This window comes from Grampus griseus (assembly GCF_964374135.1).
Source record: "Grampus griseus genome assembly, chromosome: 5".
In the NCBI taxonomy this organism is placed as follows: domain Eukaryota; kingdom Metazoa; phylum Chordata; class Mammalia; order Artiodactyla; family Delphinidae; genus Grampus; species Grampus griseus.
The window spans coordinates 83,929,601-83,950,179 of NC_138998.1; the positions used below are offsets into that span (position 1 = coordinate 83,929,601).

The 20,579-nt window shown below is 40.9% G+C and overlaps 1 protein-coding gene across 2 annotated transcripts in view; it reads right to left on the reverse strand.

Annotated features, from left to right (window-relative positions):
* GRAMD1C (GRAM domain containing 1C) overlaps nt 1-5,259 on the reverse strand; it is a gene marked incomplete at both ends in the record, with an annotated part of 78,341 nt that extends 73,082 nt beyond the window's left edge. For both annotated transcript variants that reach the window (XM_082654128.1, XM_082654129.1), the window contains one exon: nt 5,233-5,259. In XM_082654128.1, the coding sequence (XP_082510254.1) occupies nt 5,233-5,259 (27 nt within the window). The remainder of the gene's footprint in view (nt 1-5,232) is intronic.
* Between the last annotated feature and the right edge of the window lie 15,320 nt (nt 5,260-20,579).

Genomic DNA, 20,579 nt, shown 5'->3' on the forward strand with positions numbered 1-20,579 from the left:
TTTATACAAACATGAAGAAATAAAATAAATGAATCAGATGTCTCAACCAGGCACTGGCCTCAACCTATAGAGTGCTTAGGGGAAAGGTTATACCCTATGCAAGATATTAGCCCATGGGGTGGTCACTCACGAAAAAGCAGTCACTATGGAGTTAAAAAAAAAGGGGCGGGGACGGAGCGGCATCCATCATAAGACCACAAAGCTCACCAGGACTCTTAAACACTGCTGTCGCTACTGCAGTCACCACCTATGCCTCTTTTAACAAAACTGCTGATCCTCAGGGTTACAGGGAAAAGCTCCCACAGCACCCATGTGGCACAGTAAAGGGGTAATTCAAACACAACTTCAGCTTGAGTTTCCTAAACTCTACGAAGTAACCACTGCCATGGGGGAAGCCCCTAACCCTGGTGATACTGATTTGAGGTTCTCTGGAGGAAGAAATTTACAAATATGAAAGGATACACAGGACCCCCTCGACAGGAAGTACATTCACTAACCATCAAAGAGAGAGAGGCATAGGTGGTGACTGCAGTAGCGACAGCAGTGTTTAAGAGTGTTCAGTGTTTCTGAAAAAAAGAAACAAACAGGGCTGGATACAGGGAGAAGAAACCAACCAAAAACAAAACAAAACAAAAAATTGAAACAGAGGTCCACAATTTGACACAGTTGGAAATCCAAAACGTATTAAAATAATTTATACAACAAAAGGTAAAGATTGGCTTTCATACCTCTACAGCATAGGGTTTTTAAAAAATATATAACCATTCTTTTTATTGAAGTATAGTTAATTTACAATGTTGTGTCAGTTTCAGGTGTACAGCAAAGTGATTCAGTTCTAAATATATATTCTTTTTCAGATTCTTTTCCATTATAGGTTATTACAAGATATTCAACATCAGTAGGTCCTTGTTGTTTATCTGTTTTATATATAGTAGTGTGCATATGTTAATCCCAACCTCCTAATTTACCTCTCCCCCCACACCATCCCCTCTAGTAACCATAAGGTTGTTTTCTATGTCTGTGAATCTCTTTCTGTTTTGTAAATAAGTTCATTTATATCATTTTTTTAAGATTCTACATATAAGTGACATCGTATGATTTTTGTCCTTGACTTACTTCACTTAATATGATAATTTCTAGATCCATCCATGTTACTGCAAATGGCATTATTTCATTCTTTTTTATGGCTGAGTAATATTCCATTATATATATATATGTGTACCACATCTCCTTTACCCATTCATCTGTCGATGGACACTTAGATTGCTTCCATGTCTTGGCTATTGTAAATAGTGCTGCTATGAACATTGGGGTACATGTATCTTTTCTCTGGATATATGCACAGGGGTGGGATTTATAGCATAGGTTTTGAATGAACTTCAACATTTGCTGAAATGCATTGAATGGCATATCTTCATGGCTCTAATCAATACTGGGCTCAAACTACAGTTATACCTAAAGAACTAAAGAACTAAATTTAAACAAGTTACCCTCTATAATCTTAGAGGAATTACTCAACATAAAATAGACAACAAATAGGTATGTCTCACCTTAACTACCAGAACTACTATCTTGCCTAAATTCTCCCTGGTCATAGAACACATTGCCCTAAAATATCCTGTAGTGGCAAAGGATGCTCTGACCCAATGAGTAATCAATTTATATCAAGTCTTTGGGGCTTACAAAACGCTTTTATAAAAGTCGGACCCTATGGACCACCCCTCAACCCCTAGTTAAAATAGCTAACATAGCTCAATGTAAAATAAAACAGGGCCTTCAAAGATTGAGATTTATTATATAAGACCTAATTAGTGAAAGAGTGATTATCCCTATTGCTTCTCCATTTAACAGCCCAATGTGGCCTGGTAAAGATGGAAAAATGAATAGTGCCTCACAGTTGATTACTGTATCCCTGATGCTATGGTCCTACCCGTGAAGGCCCCTCTACCCAATACTACTAAAATTACTGACACCATCCAATCAGAAACTGGTAAATATTTGGATAATTTTGACAAACACGTTCTGTTCGGTGACCTCTCAGTCACAGTTTGCCTTCCCCTCCAGAGGGACATGATATACCTTTACCTGGCTACCCATATGGCATCTCAAAAGCCTTGCCACCACATACAACCTTTATAGGTAACTGTATCCAATTCTCTCCAGGAGCACAGGTATGATGTTACATTGATTACATCCTCCTCTGAGGACATTCTTTTGACGCACCCATTCAGGACGTACAAATACTCATGAAAAGAGGATGGGTCACTGCCCCACACATACTGTAAGGCCTGCTACCTTGTTTACATTCGTGAAAACTATTTGGTAAACCAAGGGCCACTCCACCCCTTACAATGTCAAGGGGCAACATTAAAACGAGTCCAACAAGGAACAATATATATTCAATATCCTGTGATAAACCATAATGGAAAAGAATATGAAAAAGAATGTATATGTCACTTTGCTGTACAGCAGAAATTAACACAACTTTTTAACTCAGCTATACTTGAATAAAATAAATTAGAAAAAACAAAGTCCAACATCTTTTAGGTCCTTTTGGATACTGGAGGTTATATATTACTCATTTACAAATTTTACTTAAGCCTGTTTATGCTGTTACTTGCAGGTCAATCCACCCTTAATAGGTGGATTCCCAAAAAAGATTCTAAAATTTGTCAAAATTATAATATAACAGACACTCCCAACAGTGCTACTTCCTCCCCCATCCCCCCCCACACGAAAAACCCCACAAACACACATATAAACACACAAAGAATCCTTCACTGTAGACACTTTAGCAGCCTCTTTTCATGACTCCTGAGTCTCTGGACCACCCACAGTGTCCATAGGTTGTCCACTGGCTTCTGATGCAAGAAACTGTCTCCTCACCTCCACACAATATGCCATTTAAACAGCAATGACTGACAGCACACTGGACCCTCCTAGAAGTAGAGGCCCTGAGCCTGTGACCCTTCATACCCAGTTGCCCATTATGCCTTGGGTCCTGGAAGCAACACCTTGCAAGCTCAGCATAGCCACCAAGGTCTCCTTGCTGCAGGATAGAAACAAATCTGGGCCCTCTGGCATATCCCACCTACAGGCAGGCATGGCCCTCCCCTGTTCTCATTCAGATGTCATGGTGCTAGAAGAGGTCACCCCTCTCCCGAACCCCTTGAATACCTGGAGACCAGTTTGGATTCAACTGAGTGAAAGCAATAGGAGTTCAACACTTCTAACTCCCATCTTAAGTCTGATGGACAAACTTGCTGTTCAGTGGACAGCATCAGGACCCCTACACATGCTGGAGCTCACTGGAGACCTACTGCTTTTCATCCCTTAACCAGGATGTCCCTGATGAAGGAAAGGACCCAGAGGGCAGCACAACTGGCTGAACTTCCCACAGTTTTCTTAACACTGAATGCTCTGGCCAACAATCGGCTCCATCTGCACATTTTCACAGACTCTTGGGCCATTGCCTAGGAGTTGTACCATTTGGAGTAAAGAACTCTGGAACTCTCTTGCTTTCAGATACTCGAAATATAAATCATGGTCCACGTGTCTATACATATACTAAAGCCACAATAAAAGGCCTCACCAAGACACTCCTTATCCCCATTAAGAGTTCCAGACATTACTAATAGCGACCAAGGTACTCATTTTATTTCTCAAAATACACATCATTGGGCTCTTGAACAAGGCATTCCATGGAACTTACGTTTTCCTTACTGACTTCAGGCTGCAGCCCTCATACCACAGCCATGATGGCTTAAACAAGTTCAAAATTAAACTCAATGAAAAATGGTACATTTCAGTCATCAGTCAGACACCAACAGTGAATTGTAATCAGTCTCATTCCATTTTTTTAAGTTTGCCTGCTGACAGCTTTTAGGCCTCACCCCCTCCTTCTTCCTCTCTGTCCCTCAAATGGGCAAGTTGGTAAAAAAAAAAAAAAAAAAAAAAAAAAAAAAAAGCCTGGGTGCTCTTTCCTTTGGTGTGGGTGGGAGAGTCAAACCAGGCAAGACCCTGTAGGCACACAGGAACCCCTGACCCCACCCCCTAACCACAATAAAAGCCCAGAGACAGCCTCCTTCCCTTGCCCTTTCAAATCATTTTGGATCTTCCTGAGGAGACTGCCCTGCTCTTCCCTCTTCACTATGTACATATATAAGTAATAAGCCTTTAAATAAAAGTAATAAACCTCTTCACGGTGTGTGTGTGGCATCGTCAGTTTCTCTCTCCAAATCAAATGTTGGGTAGGAGTCCATTCTGGCTTTACAGAGTGGCCACAGCACCATCCTAGCTCTCTAAGGTATTAGCGACGCGGTCACTTGCAGTCGCTCAACCTCTCTAAATCTGTTTTCTCCACTCCACAGTCTGGGTAACAGTGCTCTCTAGTCTAGACAATAAGCTCATTGAGAGCAGGGATAACGTCTGTGTTGCTCCCCATTTACCCCAAACACGCAGTGCCAGGGACATAGCTGAATGAGTGACTGCTTCGGTCCATAAATATCTACCTGGCCTATTTCGTAGTAATGTTTTGAGAATCAACTGACATAGCACATTCATTTATTTGTTCATCCAACAATTATTTGAGTGCCTCTGCCCTTTTATAAACTATAAAATGCTCTAGATTAAAAGGGACTGCACTGACTGCAACTCTAAAAGTAAAATACACACACACAACCAAGGTGAAAGCAATGAGGATAGTGTTCAGAAATGCAAGTACTCCTGCAACAAAAGTGGGCTTTCACCCTAGAGATTAATCAGCAAGTTCTTCCATTAATCAAATAAGGTAGTAAACAAATAAAACTAGCTGAAACCAAAAACGTAGTTGACTGCACAGTGATTTAAACTATCTATAGTTCTCAGCCCTTTTATCAAGAGCTGAAAGTTAAGGGAATGGCGTGAGACTGGATCGACGTGATCCCAGGTCGGAATCACGACAGTGGGGCCTTAGGCTGGGGCGTCCGGACTAGGACATCTCGGGACCAAATGCCAGCGTTCCACGCCCACAAACAAGCAGATCTTCCCACCACCGCGCAGACGGAAAGGCTCCCAGGAAGCACAGGACACCGTTTCCTCGGTAACAACTTGCCAAATTACTCTAAAGAGCACCAAGAAAAGGAAAAAGACGAAATAATTTTCATAATCTGAGAGGGTTCAAACTACCTTCGTGAAGAAAACTGCCGGGTACATCCCCCGCTTGGGAACTCATCCCAGCGCGCTGCCGCTTACCTGGCGGACCATCAGAGCGCCTTCCATCGCGGATCCCTCCGCCGCGGACGTACCGCGCACGCGCGCCCCACCGCGGGGAGGGGGCTGCAGGCGCGCTCCCCGCGGCCCAGCGGCGAGCGCTCCGGCCTCTCGGACCTGCGCGTCCCTCCCGCCCGCCCTCCGAGGGCCACCTTGGGTCCCGTCGGCGCGTCTTGCGCCCTCTGGCGGCCATTCACGACTCGCCCCCTCCACACACACCCCCACCCCAGTATGTAATGTTAATTTGTTAGCCGGCAGGCCTATCTTTGCTAGGAATCAGGATGAGTCCCTGTCCTTACCTACCTCCCAACCTCAAACTCATGTGCCTACCGTGAAGTGGCTTCTAGGCAAAAAGCCTCCACTTTGCTTCTCATTTATACGTACCCTACTACAATGTGCAGAAAAAGTGAATTGCATAACAAGGGATGTTCCTTCAAATAAGCAATGGACTTGAGGATATGGGGAGGGGGAAGGGTAAGCTGTGACAGAGAGAGAGGCATGGACATATATACACTACCAAACGTAAGGTAGATAGCTAGTGGGAAGCAGCCGCATAGCACAGGGAGATCAGCTCGGTGCTTTGTGACCACCTGGAGGGGTGGGATAGGGAGGGTGGGAGGGAGGGAGATGCAAGAGGGAAGAGATATGGGAACATATGTATATGTATAACTGATTCACTTTGTTATAAAGCAGAAACTAACACACCATTGTAAAGCAATTATACTCCAATAAAGATGTAAAAAATAAAAAAAAAATTTTTTAAATAAGCAATTGAAGTTATTGATAAAAAGCTATTGAATGTTGTTGCAGATGCTAGTTCCAAAAAAGCTATAAAAGACATTTCTAGAACAATTGAGGAATATTGAATATGAAACATTTATTAGAGCTAGTGCTACAAAATAATGAATGACAGATAAATTTATTGATATTCGTTTATGGTTAATTAATACTTTTGGTTATGTTGGAGAATGTCTTTATTATTAGAAAATTCGTGCTCGAGTATTTAGGAGTGAAGTGTCATGATGTCTGCAACTTGATTTCAAATGCTTCAACAAAGATAGATGCCAGAGAATGGATGTGTCCTCCCAAATTCATAGATTGATGCGTAGTCTGCTTCCACCGTGTGAGGACGCAGTGAAGAAGACTGCCTTCTGTGAACGGGACGCCGGCTCCCACCAGACACCAAATCTGCTGTTGTCTTGAGCTTGGGCTCCCCAGACTCCACAACCCTGAGAAATAAATCTTTGTTGTTTAAGCCACACAGTCTGTGGTGTTTTTGTTTTGGCAGTCTGAGTGGACTAAGACAATACATAGAGAGCAAAATAGCAAAATGTTAACAATTATTGCATCTTTGTGGCAGGTATACCAGTGTTCAGTGATTCTTTCTATTTCTGTATGTTTGAAAATAATCATGTGAAGTTGAGGAGGAGGAAAGAGTCAAATCCAGTTCCACAGAAAGCCAGATATTGAGTGTATTTTTAAAATATATAATACATGCTAAAGGACAAATTACCTAATAAGATAATCAAGAAAGGATAGGTTCTTGTCCTAGTCCTGCAAAACTTTGCATAAGCTGTGTTTTCCTTCAATGTTGTGTACAAGAAGAGGCTGAAGAAAAAATGACTGTCTATTCTTTGAACCAGAAGCCACACACTTATTTGGATTGAAAGAGTTTAATAATGCCAGTATTTTTTTTTTTTTTTTTTTTTTTGCGGTACGCGGGCCTCTCACTGCTGTGGCCTCTCCCGTTGCGGAGCATAGGCTTCGGACGCGCAGGCTCAGCGGTCATGGCTCACGGGCCCAGCCACTCCACGGCATGTGGGATCTTCCCGGACCGGGGCACGAACCCGCGTCCCCTGCATCGGCAGGCAGACTCTCAACCACTGCACCACCAGGGAAGCCCAGTTTAAACTATTTGTAAAGGCTGAAAAAATGAAAATCATCTGATAAAGGAAGATCCTGTGGTTGGGCTGAGCAAATCACTATTCAGGTTTTAGACACAATTTAAAGTGAATGGCATTGGTTTTAAAAATCTGATTTTTAAGAAAAAGAAGAGGAGAATAGCAGTGAATATCAAATTTCTGCAAGGGTAAAAATTATGTTGTAAACAATAGAATATATCATAAGAGAAAAATTAATAATGTCCATTAAAATATAAAATTCCAAAGGTTAAAAAAAAAACACATTTTTAAAAGACAAAGACTTGGTATCTTTAAATGCATAGAGAATTTATTAAACATTAAGACACAATAACATGGATGAATCTCAAGAACATAATGTTGAGTTAAAGAGGTGAGTCAGAAAAATGCAGTAAGATTCAGTTTATAACATTTCAAAACATGTAAAACCAAACAGTACACTCCAAATACAGTTAAAGGACACAAATATAATAAAACTCTAGAGAAGAAAAAAACCCAATAAGCACAATTTCCCTTTGAGAGGGAAAGAAAGGCGTTAGATTCAGGGAGGTGCATAGGGAACTTCAAACTGGACAGGGGTATAAAGTTGTTGTATAGTCATTCTGGATACCTTACATATATAGATATATAATATATATATATTCTTATCATATAATTATTCTATCTACTCAATATTCAATAAAAGTAATTTTAAAAAATAAGACCCTTCATAGATAAAATGAAAAAATGATATGATTAGACGATCCCATTGGCTAGGCAGAACAAATGGCTGGCCGTGAAGTAAAAATTGTCTGGGTTCAAATTTTGGCTCCACCATACATTGGCAGCTCATCTAATCTCTTGTTACCTGTGTCCTCATTTGATACATAGAGATAGCAACAGTATGGTATTAGTCAGCTACCATAACAAAATACCTCAGACTGGGTGTCTTTAAACAACAGAAATGTATTTTTTCACAGTTCTGGAGGCTAGAAGTCCAAGACCAAGGTTCCACCTAGTTTGGTTTCTACTAAGGACTCTCTTCCTGGCTTGCAAATGCCAGCTTCTTGCCATGTCCTCACATGGTGTGCTCTCTGGTGTCTCTTCTTACTAGGGCACTAATCCTGTTGGATCAGGACCCCAACCTTATGACCTCATTTAACCTTAATTACAATACTTCCTGACTCCAAATACAACCAAACTGACAGGCTAGGGTTCAACATATTAATTTAGAGGGGATACAAATATTTAGTCCCTAATAAGCATGAAGTAATAATGGACTCAAATTTGATAATCTATATAAAATAGCACAGCCTCTAGCACAGAGCAAATTTTCAATTAAAGTTTGCTCTTTTTAGTATATAGTAATTAAAGAAATGCACATTTAAAATGACAAACCATTTTTATAATTCAATTGTGTGATAGTATAAATTGGTACTTTATAAGTCCTTTTCTGGGAATCTACACTAAAGAAATAATCCTTTATTCATCAAGATGTTCTCTGCAGGATTTCTTATACTTGTGAAATATTAGAAAAGTAAACATCCAAAAAATGGGAATGATAGTAACTAAATTACAGTATATTTACTCAGTGGAAACTTATGAAGGCATTATATGTTTTAGACAGATTTCTGAAGAGCCTACTATCTGGAAGGCACTATGTTTTGGTTTTGGCAGAAATAATAAATTTCCTAAATTTAAAATATAGAAATGGAGATAGACAATCATATAAAATTCATATAAATGTGAGACTGAGATTATTATAGGGCTAATTTATTTCTCTTTAATCAGACACAAAATTGGTATTATATTAATAAATTGTAACACATTTTATTTTGGTCTCTAAGCAGCCTATGTTGAAATAAAAAAGATTTAAAATGGTTTGTAATCATTAATTCAATAGATATACACTGAGCCCCTAGTATGGACCAGGCACTGTTCCGACAGCTGGGAGCTCATAAATAAAATAGATAAAAATCACAGTCTTCATGGAGCTTATATTCTAAAGTTGGGAGATAGATCATAGGTAAAATTACACCTATGCCAGATGGTGATAATGGCCTTGGAGACCACAAACCAGGGAAGAAACAGAAAGATTTTGAATAAACAGGTCATAGTTTCACTGAGAAGGTAATATTTGAATAAAGGCACGAGGGGAGAAGGGAATATGCCACAGGGATATCTGGGATAAGGGGGCTTTAGACAGAGGGATGAGTGAGCTCAAACATCTCTGGGGTGGAAGGGTGCCTGGCCTGTTTGAGGAGCAACAAGGGAGACCAGTGTGGACAGAAGCAAGTAAGCAAGGGGGAGAGTAAAGTAAATGAGACCAAGCAGGCAAGGTGGATGAGGACAAGTCAGATCTCGCAGAAGCTTTTAAGTATCGTAAAGACTTTGGTTTTTCCTTTGCATGAGATGGAAGCCAGTGGAGAGCTGTGAGCATAAGAGTGGTGCCATCTGACTTGCTCTGTAAAAGGACCAGTCTGTCTACTGTAGTCTCCTGATTGGTCTCCGTGCTCCTGTCCTCTCCCCTTACAGCCTGTAAAGGGGAGCCTGAGCGGACATCCAGATAAGAAGAGCCCCTGCCTTGAGCCTTACTTTAGAGGCTCTACTCTAGGCCTCCTCTGGCCACATTCCTCCCTTTAGAGACCACACTCCAAAGAGCCAGAACTCTGAATTCCTTGCCCAAACTGCCCCAAGTCCACTTCCAGGAACCACAAAGATCTCTTCTGTGAATCTGTTCTTCCAAGAATAAATGACATCACTGGTGTGCACACCCAAAGCCTGTGGAGTTACCAAGGGGTGGCTGTTTGTAATGGGTGTAAATGGAGCTTGGATTTGTAGACTAAGTGTCCATATGCATGGACACAAGGGTCCTTGCAAATGGGGAATGGAGCCAGAGCTGGAATAAAAGAAGGGCAGGTTGCAGGCTAGTGGCCAGGAAATAGTTATCTCCACATCACTTACTACCTGGCATAGAATTCTGGGTAGCCCAAGAACTCTAAATTCTAACTGGTGTTTTAGGTCTTTGGAGCGATATATTTGCAAAGATAGGAAAGTAGAATATATTTAAGTTATTGATTTATAATTTTTACAAATTTAGGCAAATATGCACATCCATTTATATTCTTGTCCCAGACTCCACAAATGTTAGGAAGAGATGATAAAGGGACAATGACAGAATCAAAGAGACCAATCAGAAGGCTACTGCAATAACTCAGATTAGAGATGATGACTTGGACCAGAGTGGCAGTGGTGGTAGTGGTGAGATTCTGCATAGACAGTATTTTGAAGGAAGAATTTAAATGATTTTCTGGTGGATTGGTTGTGTAGTATGAGAGAAAAAAGTCAGGATCACTCTAAAGCTACTGGCCTGAACACTTGAAAGGATGGAACAGCTATTAACTGAGATAAGAAAGCCTAAGAGAAGAACAATCTGGGGAGAGCTATGAGTTTGGTTTTAAACGTGTTAAGTTTGAGATGCCAATTAGACATCCTAATGGATATGTGAAATAGGAAGTTGTATGCATAATCCCAAATTTCTGGAGATAGAGATTTGGGAATTATCAGAATATCAATGGTTTTTAAAGCTATGAAAGTGGATGAGATCACCAAGTGAGTGAATGTAGATAGTGAAAACATCTGATGACGTCTTCCTGGAACAATCCAAGATGTAGAAGTTGAGGAGATGAAGAGGAAACAGCAAAAACTCTGGGAAGGAATGGTCCATGAGGTAGAGGACTCCAACCTGAAGCCAAATAAAGTATTTCAAGGAGGATGGAAAAATCAAAGATGGTAAATATTGCTAATAGATCAGATAAGATGAGAACTGAGAATAGTTCTAGATTGCTCTGTATTTATCAATCTGGAGGTCATTGGTGACCTTGACAAGAGCAATTTCAGTGGAGAACCGATTCAGGAAGAAAGGGAAAAGAGTAGAAGGAAGTGTGTATAAACAACTAGTTGGAAGAGTTTTGCTCTAAATGAGACAGTGAAATAGGGCAGTAGTTAGAGGGGGCATTTAGAGTCAAAAGGGAGCTTGTTGTTTAGCTTTGTTTTTAAATTTTGTTTGTTTTTTAAGATGGGAATGATAACAACATGTCTGAACATTCATGAGAATGACCCAACAGAGAGGAAAAATCACGAATGCAGGAGAGATAGGGTAGGGAGAGCTGCTGGAGTGAAGACCTTGCATAGGTAAGGGGGTAGGATTCAGTATGCAAGTGGATGTGCTGGCCCCGGATAGGAACCTGGGCTGTTCTTCCTTAGTATCAAGGAAGAATAAATGCGCACAAGTGCAGGTAAGTGAACAGATGTGCTGAGGTGAGTTTGTGGAAGTTCTCTTTGGACTGCGTCAAGGCAGCCCTGACAGCCAGGAGACGGCCTGGCCCTCACAGCCAGGCCACGGTGTTCTGTGAACACAGAAATTTCACACCACACTAATGTCAAACAAAGCCACTCTGTGACTGCGGTAGAACAAGACAAAAACGGGGTCATAGTCATGTCTAAACAGACACAAAAATATGGGCGTGGCTCAAACCACCAAAATGACCAAATACCCCCCTACGCTGGCTGATATGAGTGACACCTGCTTCTTTCCCAGGCACAGCGTTAGCTTCACTTTGTTCCTCCCATCTTCTAGGTAAGATGCATGGAGATACCCAGTCATAGAACTGCTGCAGCTTTCTGACAACATATAATCCAGGGAAAATCCCAACCTCTTGAATCCTCCCTACAAAATCCCCCAACGCAAACCCAAATCCCATAGTAAATCCTTTCCAAAACCCTTTTACTGAGACGTCCTCAAGGTTCTCCGTGATGTGCTTTAACCCTCATAGCAACGAGTGTTGTTCCACTACAGGTGTGCTCCTGGTGGCCTTTGGCTGAAGGGCATTGATATTTCTCAGTGAAATAACACCCAAGCCTGAAAGTGAATATGGAGGACAAGTTGGAAGTTTGAGGAGAAAGGAGAAATTATGAAATACTTACTTGGGACCATAGGAAAACAAATGGACTGACGTATGAGGGAAACAGGATTGCTGGGCAACACCAATGCTTAAATGAGATTCATTGTCGTGTATCTAAAGAGAGGTCACACTAGTAAATAAAGAACTCCTAGAAACTGAAATGGAAAAACCCCAATCAGGTAAGAAATTGATAGAGTATATGTCAGGAAGTTCACAGAAATGAAATACAAGTGCCTCTTTAAAAAATATTAAAAGGTGCTCAATTTCACTCAGAATAAAAGAAATTAAAACCACCCTGAAATATCATTTTCACCTGTTAGATTGACAAAGGTACAGAAATTTGATAACACATTCTATTGGCAAGACTGTCAGAGATATAGGAACTCTCATAGTGGGAGTGTAAAGCAGTATAGCACTTTAGCAATAGCTATAAAAATCACAGGGGATTTTTAGTCGGGGAATTAAGATCCTCCTGCATGCCGCCTGGCATGGCCTAAAAATTTAACAAAAAATAAAAATCACAAAATGCAGATACTCTTGCAGCAATTCCACTTCTGGGCTTTTTCCTATAGATTTAATTGCATACATGCAAAATAATGTGCAAAGTTATTCACTGGAGAATTGTTTGCATTAGCAAAAATTGAAAATAAATGTTCATCAATGAAGGCCTGGCTAAATAAACTATGTACATCCACCCATTGGAATTCTATGCTGATTTTTTTTTTTTAAGAATGAGAGGACGATCTCTATGTCATACACCTGAAACTAATATAATATGGTAAATCAACTATACTTCAATTTAAAAAAAAAAGTGAGAGGGAGTAATATCAACAAAAATGGCAGAGTAGGGAATTCTGAAAGTCTGTACCTTCACAAAAGCAACAATTAAGCTGGCAGAAACTGTCAGGACCTACCTATTCGGAACTCAGGAATCCAACAAAAAGCTTGTAATAATCAGGGGAATGCTTAACTAAGAAAAAAGAGCTGAGTCTCAGTAAGAGAGCTTTGTGATATTTTAATTTACTCTGCTACCACCCCCTGCCTCACAATAGCCCACATTTCTAGGACTGGTTCCCACTATTAGAGGAGTAGCACAGAACTTATTAAAGAATTGTGGTTGTTTGCTTTGACCTGTCTTGGTGGCTCCCGGAAGGACCAGCTAAAGGATTTGCCTTATTTCACCTAACTCAGAACTCTCTACCTAAAGGAGGGGAAGAGGGTGGGATTTATGGAAAACATTTGAAGGTAAACACTGTAATAGCCACTGCCTGCCATTTGGGACAAGGGAAAACAGTTGAGGCAAACAATAGACAATCTGAGAAGTTTGAGAGGAAAGGCTAGGGAAAAAGGGCTTTGAAAAACTCCCACAAATTCCAGGGAATACAGCAAGTCACACACATGTCCAGAGCTTGGATCATGCGCAGAAAAGACCTAAGGCCCTAAGCTCTCACCTCTGGCTGATTTCACCCTCTTCAGAAAGGGAAAGCTAGGGCAGAGTTGCAAATTGCCTAGCTGAGTTTTTTTTGTTTTGTTTTGTTTTGTTTTTTGCGGTACACGGGCCTCTCACTGCTGTGGCCTCTCCCGCTGCGGATCTCTCTCTCTCTCTCTCTCTCTCTCTCTCTCTCTCTCTCTCTCTCTCTCTCCTGGAGTTTAAGGAAATCTCTGTCAAATCTCTAGCTGACCATTAAACTAACAGAGATTTCCATGGCCACACATGATAAAGAGTATAAAATTAGTTCAACTTATGAGGTACTTAGAGTAGTCAGATTCAGAGACAAAGTAGAACAGTGGTTTCAAGGAGCTGGGGACAGGGCAGAATGGATCCCCTATTGTTTAATAGGTACAGAATATCAGTTTGGGAAGATGAAAAAGTCCATCCATGTTGCTGCAAATGGCAAAATTTCATTCTTTTTATGGCTGAGTAGTATTCCACTGTATATATACACCACATCTTCTTTATCCATTCATCTGTTGATAGACACTTAGGTTGCTTCCATATCTTGGCAATTGTAAATAATGTTGCTAGGAACATTGGGGTGCATGTAACTTTTCGAATTGCTGTTTTTGGTTTTTTTCAGATATATACCCAGGAGTGGAATTGCTGGGTTATATGGTAGTCCTATTTTTAATTTTTTGATAAACCTCCATACTGTCTTCCACAGTGGCTGCATCAATTTATATCCCCACCAACAGTGTAGGCGGGTTCCCTTTTCTCCACATCCTCGCCAACAATTGTTATTTGTGTTCTTTTTGATGATAGCCATTCTGGCAGGTATGAGGTGACTGGAGTTAGTGTTCTTATAAAAGAGACCCCACGGAGATTCCTTGCCCTTCCACCAAGTAAGGACACAGAGAGTAGGCGCCGGCCATAAATCAAGAAGAGGCCACTCACCAAAACGCAACCGTACTGGCACCTTGATCCTGGACTTCCAGCCTCCAGAACTGGAAGAAGTAAATTTCTGTTGTTTATAAGCTACCCAATCTGTGGTATTCTGTTATAGCAACATGAACAAACCAAGAAGCCAAGTATAAAAAGAGTAGCACAGAGGAAAGTGACCATGAACAAGGAAAAAGAGTATGTGGGGATTCCCTGGTGGCACAGTCGTTGGGAGTCCGCCTGCCAATGCAGGGGATATGGGTTCGTGCCCCAGTCCGGGGAGATCCCACATGCCGCAGAGCGGCTGGGCCCGTGAGCCATGGCCACTGAGCCTGCGCGTCCGGAGCCTGTGCTCCGCAACGGGAGAGGCCACAATGGTGAGAGGCCCGCGTACCGCAAAAAGAAAAAAAAAAAAAAAAAAGAGTATGTGGACTGTGACTTCGTAGATGACTGCAATGAAGAGAGGTAGTCTGTGGCATACTTTTCTGGCACGAAAGTGAGAGCTAGGGTTTTAGGGAAGAGTGAAGGAGAAGAGTCTGGAAGTACTAGTCAGCAGAAGGAAAGGCAATCACTTTTTCTCTGGGCCCAGTGGTGTTCCATTTAGTATAGCTGCATGACACATCACCCAAAACCTTAGTGGCTTGAAAATAACAATAATCGTTATCTCTCATGATTTCTGTGGATCAGGAATTTGGGAGCAGCTTGGCCTGGAAGTTCCGGCTCAGTGTCTCTCATGAGGTTGCCCTCAGTAATCCTGTGGGGCTCCAGTCATCAAAAGGCCTGACTAAGGCTAGAGGAAGCACTTTCAAGGTGTCTCACGTAGTGGCTGGCAACTTGGTGCAGGCTGTTGGTTTGGGGCCTTAGTTTCTCTCCACATGGGCCTTTCTAAGATGCTGCCTGGCGGGGCCTTCCTCAGAGCCTGTTGATCCAGGAGAACAAGGTGAAAGCCGCAATGCTTTTTATGACCTAGCCTTGGAAGTTATACAGTGTCGCCTATACCGCATTCTGTTGGAGTCAATGGTCAGCTGTGATTCACTCTAGAAAGAGAGGAACAAGTGGTAACTGACTTATAAAACTGAGAAAGCCAACTCCTAAACTGGTAGTGGGGAAAACTGAGACCAACCCAATTTATACCACAGAATCCCCCAAAAGCATAGGAATTGGCAACACCAAAATATGTGTGGAACTGGTGATAAATAAAAAGGGAAGAGGAAGTAGAATAGCAGCTAAGATAAGGAGAACAAGGTCAAAGTTGTTTGAGAAGCAGTTACATACCCTAGATCATCTCACCACCTCCAGGTTACTAGGCAACTATATGTTTTTAAGGTATACAGTGTCTCAAAAAATTTACCACCCTATCTGAGAAAGAAGCTACTGGAGAAACTGCTCACTGAGAGACCAGTAAAGGCAAAAAGTGGGATACAAAAAACAGGAAATGGAACCAGGAGAGAAATGAAGGGAACCCCCAAGAAGATGCTGAAGGAAGATCCCAGAATGACAGCTGGAGACAAGATATAGAAGACAGCTGTTTAGACAGGGGAATTGCAACTCGAGACAAACCAATTGAGTGCTGATTTCCAAGATCCCTGTTGCCATTTACCTTCTTTTAGTTGAGGATAAAATCCCCCCAGGGGTCTTGCTCAGATTCTTTCCCGTACTTAGTTTGTGAAGCTCCTATTCTCCCGCCATGCTCTGCTGCTTCACTACACAAGTTTCTGCTTTGACTTCCTCCTGAGAGCTGGAAGTAGCCAGAGGAAGTTTAGAAGCAGAAAACACAGAACAGGGCTTCCCTGGTGGAGCAGTGGTTGAGAGTCTGCCTGCCGATGCAGGGGACACGGGTTCGTGCCCCGGTCCGGGAAGATCCCACGTGCCGCGGAGCAGCTGAGCCCGTGAGCCATGGCCGCTGAGCCTGCGCGTCCTGAGCCTGTGCTCCGCAACGGGAGAGGCCACAACAGTGAGAGGTCCGTGTACCTCAAAAAAAAAAAAAAAAAACCACAGAGCAGTCTACTCTCTCTGACCATATTTTTGCTAAATGTCTGTTATCTGGTCCAGGGGCCTAAACTATGATGAGCGCTATGCTCTCAGGGCTCCATAAAGCCCTTGCCCCCTGACTTCCTAGAAGAGGTTCTTATAAATGCTCAGGGAACCCGACTGGTGTCATGACCAAATCATGACCCATAGACTCTGTTCAGTTTATTTTCTCCTAGAAGTTGTTATCTGATACTGGCAAGTTACACAGGTAACTTGGTGCTTGCTACTCAGCTTTTCTTCTTTTTCTTTTTTTCTAACTAAGGAATATTGTTTAGGAATACATATGTGAGTGGTAAATCTGTAAATAAGACAAGGGACTGATTAACACAAAATTCAGAGTGATGTGTATCTTTGCGGGGGAGGAAGATAGATGCAACTGAGGAGAAACACAGGGTTTCTATATTCCTTTAAGGTTCTATTTCTTAATCTGAGTAATGGGTACATACATATTTATGCTATTCTTTAAATTGCCCATGTAAATATTATATATTCTTCTGTATGCGCAATACATTTTATAGTATTTTTAAGTTAATAAAAAATAAACAACTAACAAAAGTAATTCCCTTTTTATTTAAATGTGGCTTGTTGAATGTTGGTTTGACAGAAAGATTTTGGTTTTGATTTGAATCCCTTTTGTAAGATGCAAGTGGCTTGAATGTATTTTTATCCTAGTAGGAAAGAGCCAAAAGAGAAAAAGAGGATTGAGAAAGGGAAAGGGATAATAATGTTATCTGGGAGAGTAGCATAAGATCCACTGGACAGAACAACTTTAGAGACTGGCAAAATCTAAGGGTACATGTGAAGTAGAAGTGTTGGGATAAAAAGAGAGAAGAGCAAGCTGAGAGAGCTCCTACGTCATTTGCTGAAGGTATTGGGTTTCTAGATTTCATTTCATTAAACCGTGAATTATTTAAATCCACCTTGAGCCAATTTCTGAAATGGGATGCCTTATATTATCTAATGTAGCACTGTAACCTATGGTGTTAAATAAATAAACATACGTAAATTTGACCTGCCATCTCACACCCCTTTCCTATTCCTTTGCTTTAATGATATCACTTAACCTCACAATTTTAGCATTGCTACTTTAAGTAGAAATGCTTTGCTTTTACAAAGATATAAGTAAATGTTTTCTAATAGACTGTTGATAGTGTAATTAAATTCAGAGTTCATCAAACATGTTGAGACAATGTTTTCCCTTATATAACACTCTTCCTGGAAATTAGACATATTTAGAAACTATATTATCTATTTTATTGAATCTAACAGGCCACAGGAGTATTATTTTTTTAAATCTCTAGTAAGATCATTAGCAGTTTAACATTCAATTATAACAATTCATGGATAAGTGTTAATTCTGCCTACAAAAGAATACAAATTGTGCTCACGGTAATTAGAACTCAATATTAAATATATACATATTGTAAAATATGTAGTATTTTTTGTGTAGCTAAGTTTGTTGGGGACAGAGAATAGAATACTAATATCAGTGAATATCTTGCCTGGGACCACACAACGGTACATTTAAAAGTAAGTCCAACCCCTGGGAAACAGCATCTGTATGTGATTCAGATCCTAGAAAAGAAGAAGGTCATAGAAGAAAAATATGTGGACTTGAATTCTCAATTCCTTCAAAATGAAGGTTATAATTTGCAGGACTTTTTTCAGTGAAAACTTCTCAGAACAAGATGCCTGACCATGTTCAACATGGCTGGAAAAATCCTGGTAGTTATTTCTACTCAGTGAGAAATTCTGTGGAAGAGAAAGTGGTCCAAAGGGAGGAAATGGAAGGTGATGTGTTTGGTTCCATTCCCTAGAAATTGAACCTGAGAAAGAAATTCCCGTACAAGTGACTTGCTGAGGGAGTGCTGCTCAGGGGAAACTTATAAGAGAAGCAGGAAAAGAGAGGCAAAGTAGACACTCATGTGGGTGCAGCTGAAGTTCATCCTGATCCCACAGGGAGTTCTAGAGCATGAATATCGTCACAGGCACACATGACGACATTCACCTTGAGGCAAGAGGATTGGTCTTTGATACCCTCATATTGGCTTGGGACCACCGGGCGTGGGGTGGTGGGAGAGCACAGGCACAGAATGCTTAACCTTCCAGGCACTGCCACATGTGGCAGCTCCTTTCGGTTGAGGGCAAGTTTCAGTACAAGTGTGCTGCTGTGCATCTTAGCGGTCAACACTCAGTTGGAGGCAGTGAACTGGCCTGGTAAATGGACTCTGGGAGTTCACCAACAGGATCAACTACAGGTAATATTTTTATTTGTGTTGTTTTCTCTTTTTTCCTAAGCTGTCACCATTTCCTTCAGTTGCATATTCTAACTCCAGAACATTTTTGGTAGTTGTCATTAATATAATTGTTCAAAATAAAACTGGATTTGATCCCGGGTTCCAGCACCAAAAAGAAAAAAACAAACAAACAAAAATAAGGATTCTAGTGTTCAAACACCTTTTTATTTAGCATCTGGGTTCACTGTTATCTAATACTTTAAAAAAGCAAAATAAAAAGGTTAAATTACTTTTCAGAAAAGTTACCAAAAGTCTTCACTCTGCGTAAGGCATATTGTTGGGTCGATAAGGGAAAAAGCTTTGAGCAAAATAGAAGTGGATTTTTTGTTGTTGTTTTTGTTGCACCTTGCAGCTTGTGGGATCCCCGACCAGGTATTGAACCTAGGCCTTTGGCAGTGAGAGTACCAAGTCCTAACCCCTGGACTGCCAAGGAATTCCCAAAATAGAAGTGAATTTAAATTCTGGCTCTAATATTCACTAGCTGTATGATTGTGTGTAAGTTTCTTCTATGTGCCTCATCTGCTTCTTTATCTGGAAAAAAGAGGAATAGTAACCCCTTCTTAGAATTGTTGTGAGGTTTAAAGAACACATGGTAGAGTTCTAATTGTAGTTCTGGTAATAGGGTGGGCCACTTACTTGGACCAACCTTCCCACTAAGAGTAACTACAAATGCTTTATAAAATATTTTTTTGAAAACCTTCTGTAAATTATCAGAGATGACAAGATAGTAAGAATTATCAGGCCAGTATCTAAGGAACCCAGAAACACGAGTGAAGTAATGAAGCCCCTTTTGCTTTGAATCTGGCCAAACACTAAGTTTTAGTTTACAAGGCCTGGTGAAGAGAATGACAGAAGATAAAGTCCCAATGTGGAAACCACCCTCTCATAAAGCTGGGCATGAACTTGAAGAAAGCCCATCCCATGCTCTCACCTGTAAGAGATTAGAAGGTGAATTGGGGAACACAGACTTGAAATTTTGTTATTATAGACCAACCATTACGCTGCTTTGCAGACCATATTCACACTCCCTAAGTGGTCCAAACAAATTTCAATGTGAATTTAGTTTAAAACCATCCTGCAAGTCCTTTTTATATAGAAAATTCCAAGCTAATAAATATAGAAGAAATGATGAAATTGGATATCACAAGTATGAAATAATGGATCTAGACTTGTGCTCTCCAGTACGGTAAGCACACCCACACTTTGCTAAACTTAAATCAATTAAAATTAAAATTCAGTTCCTTAGTCACACTACCACACTTCAAGTGCTCTATTGACTCTAGTGGCTACCGTATTCACAGCACAGATATAGAATACTTCCATCAACTTAAAGTTCTATTGGGCAGCCCTAATCAAGACAATGATCATCAGTGGCTGCTATTTCACCACTGGGTGAAATATGAGGATGTTAAGGTAGACAGATTGGCTGACAACATCTAAATCCACCATCAGTTTTAACACACACACACACAAACACACACACACACACACTCAAACACATACATTCATTGTGACAAATTTTAAAGACCTTCACAAATTTCCGGAACTCCCTTAAGGATGATGCTACCGTCACTGAGAAACCCTGATCTTTGTCTTGGCTCACGGCTACCTGGAATAAAGACTATATATCTCCCAATTTCTTTGCAGATAGGTGTGGCCTTGTAACTAATAACTGGCCAATTTTATGTTAATAGAAATGTTCTAAAAGGGAAGGACAGGGGCTTCCCTGGTGGCGCAGTGGTTGAGAGTCCGCCTGCCGATG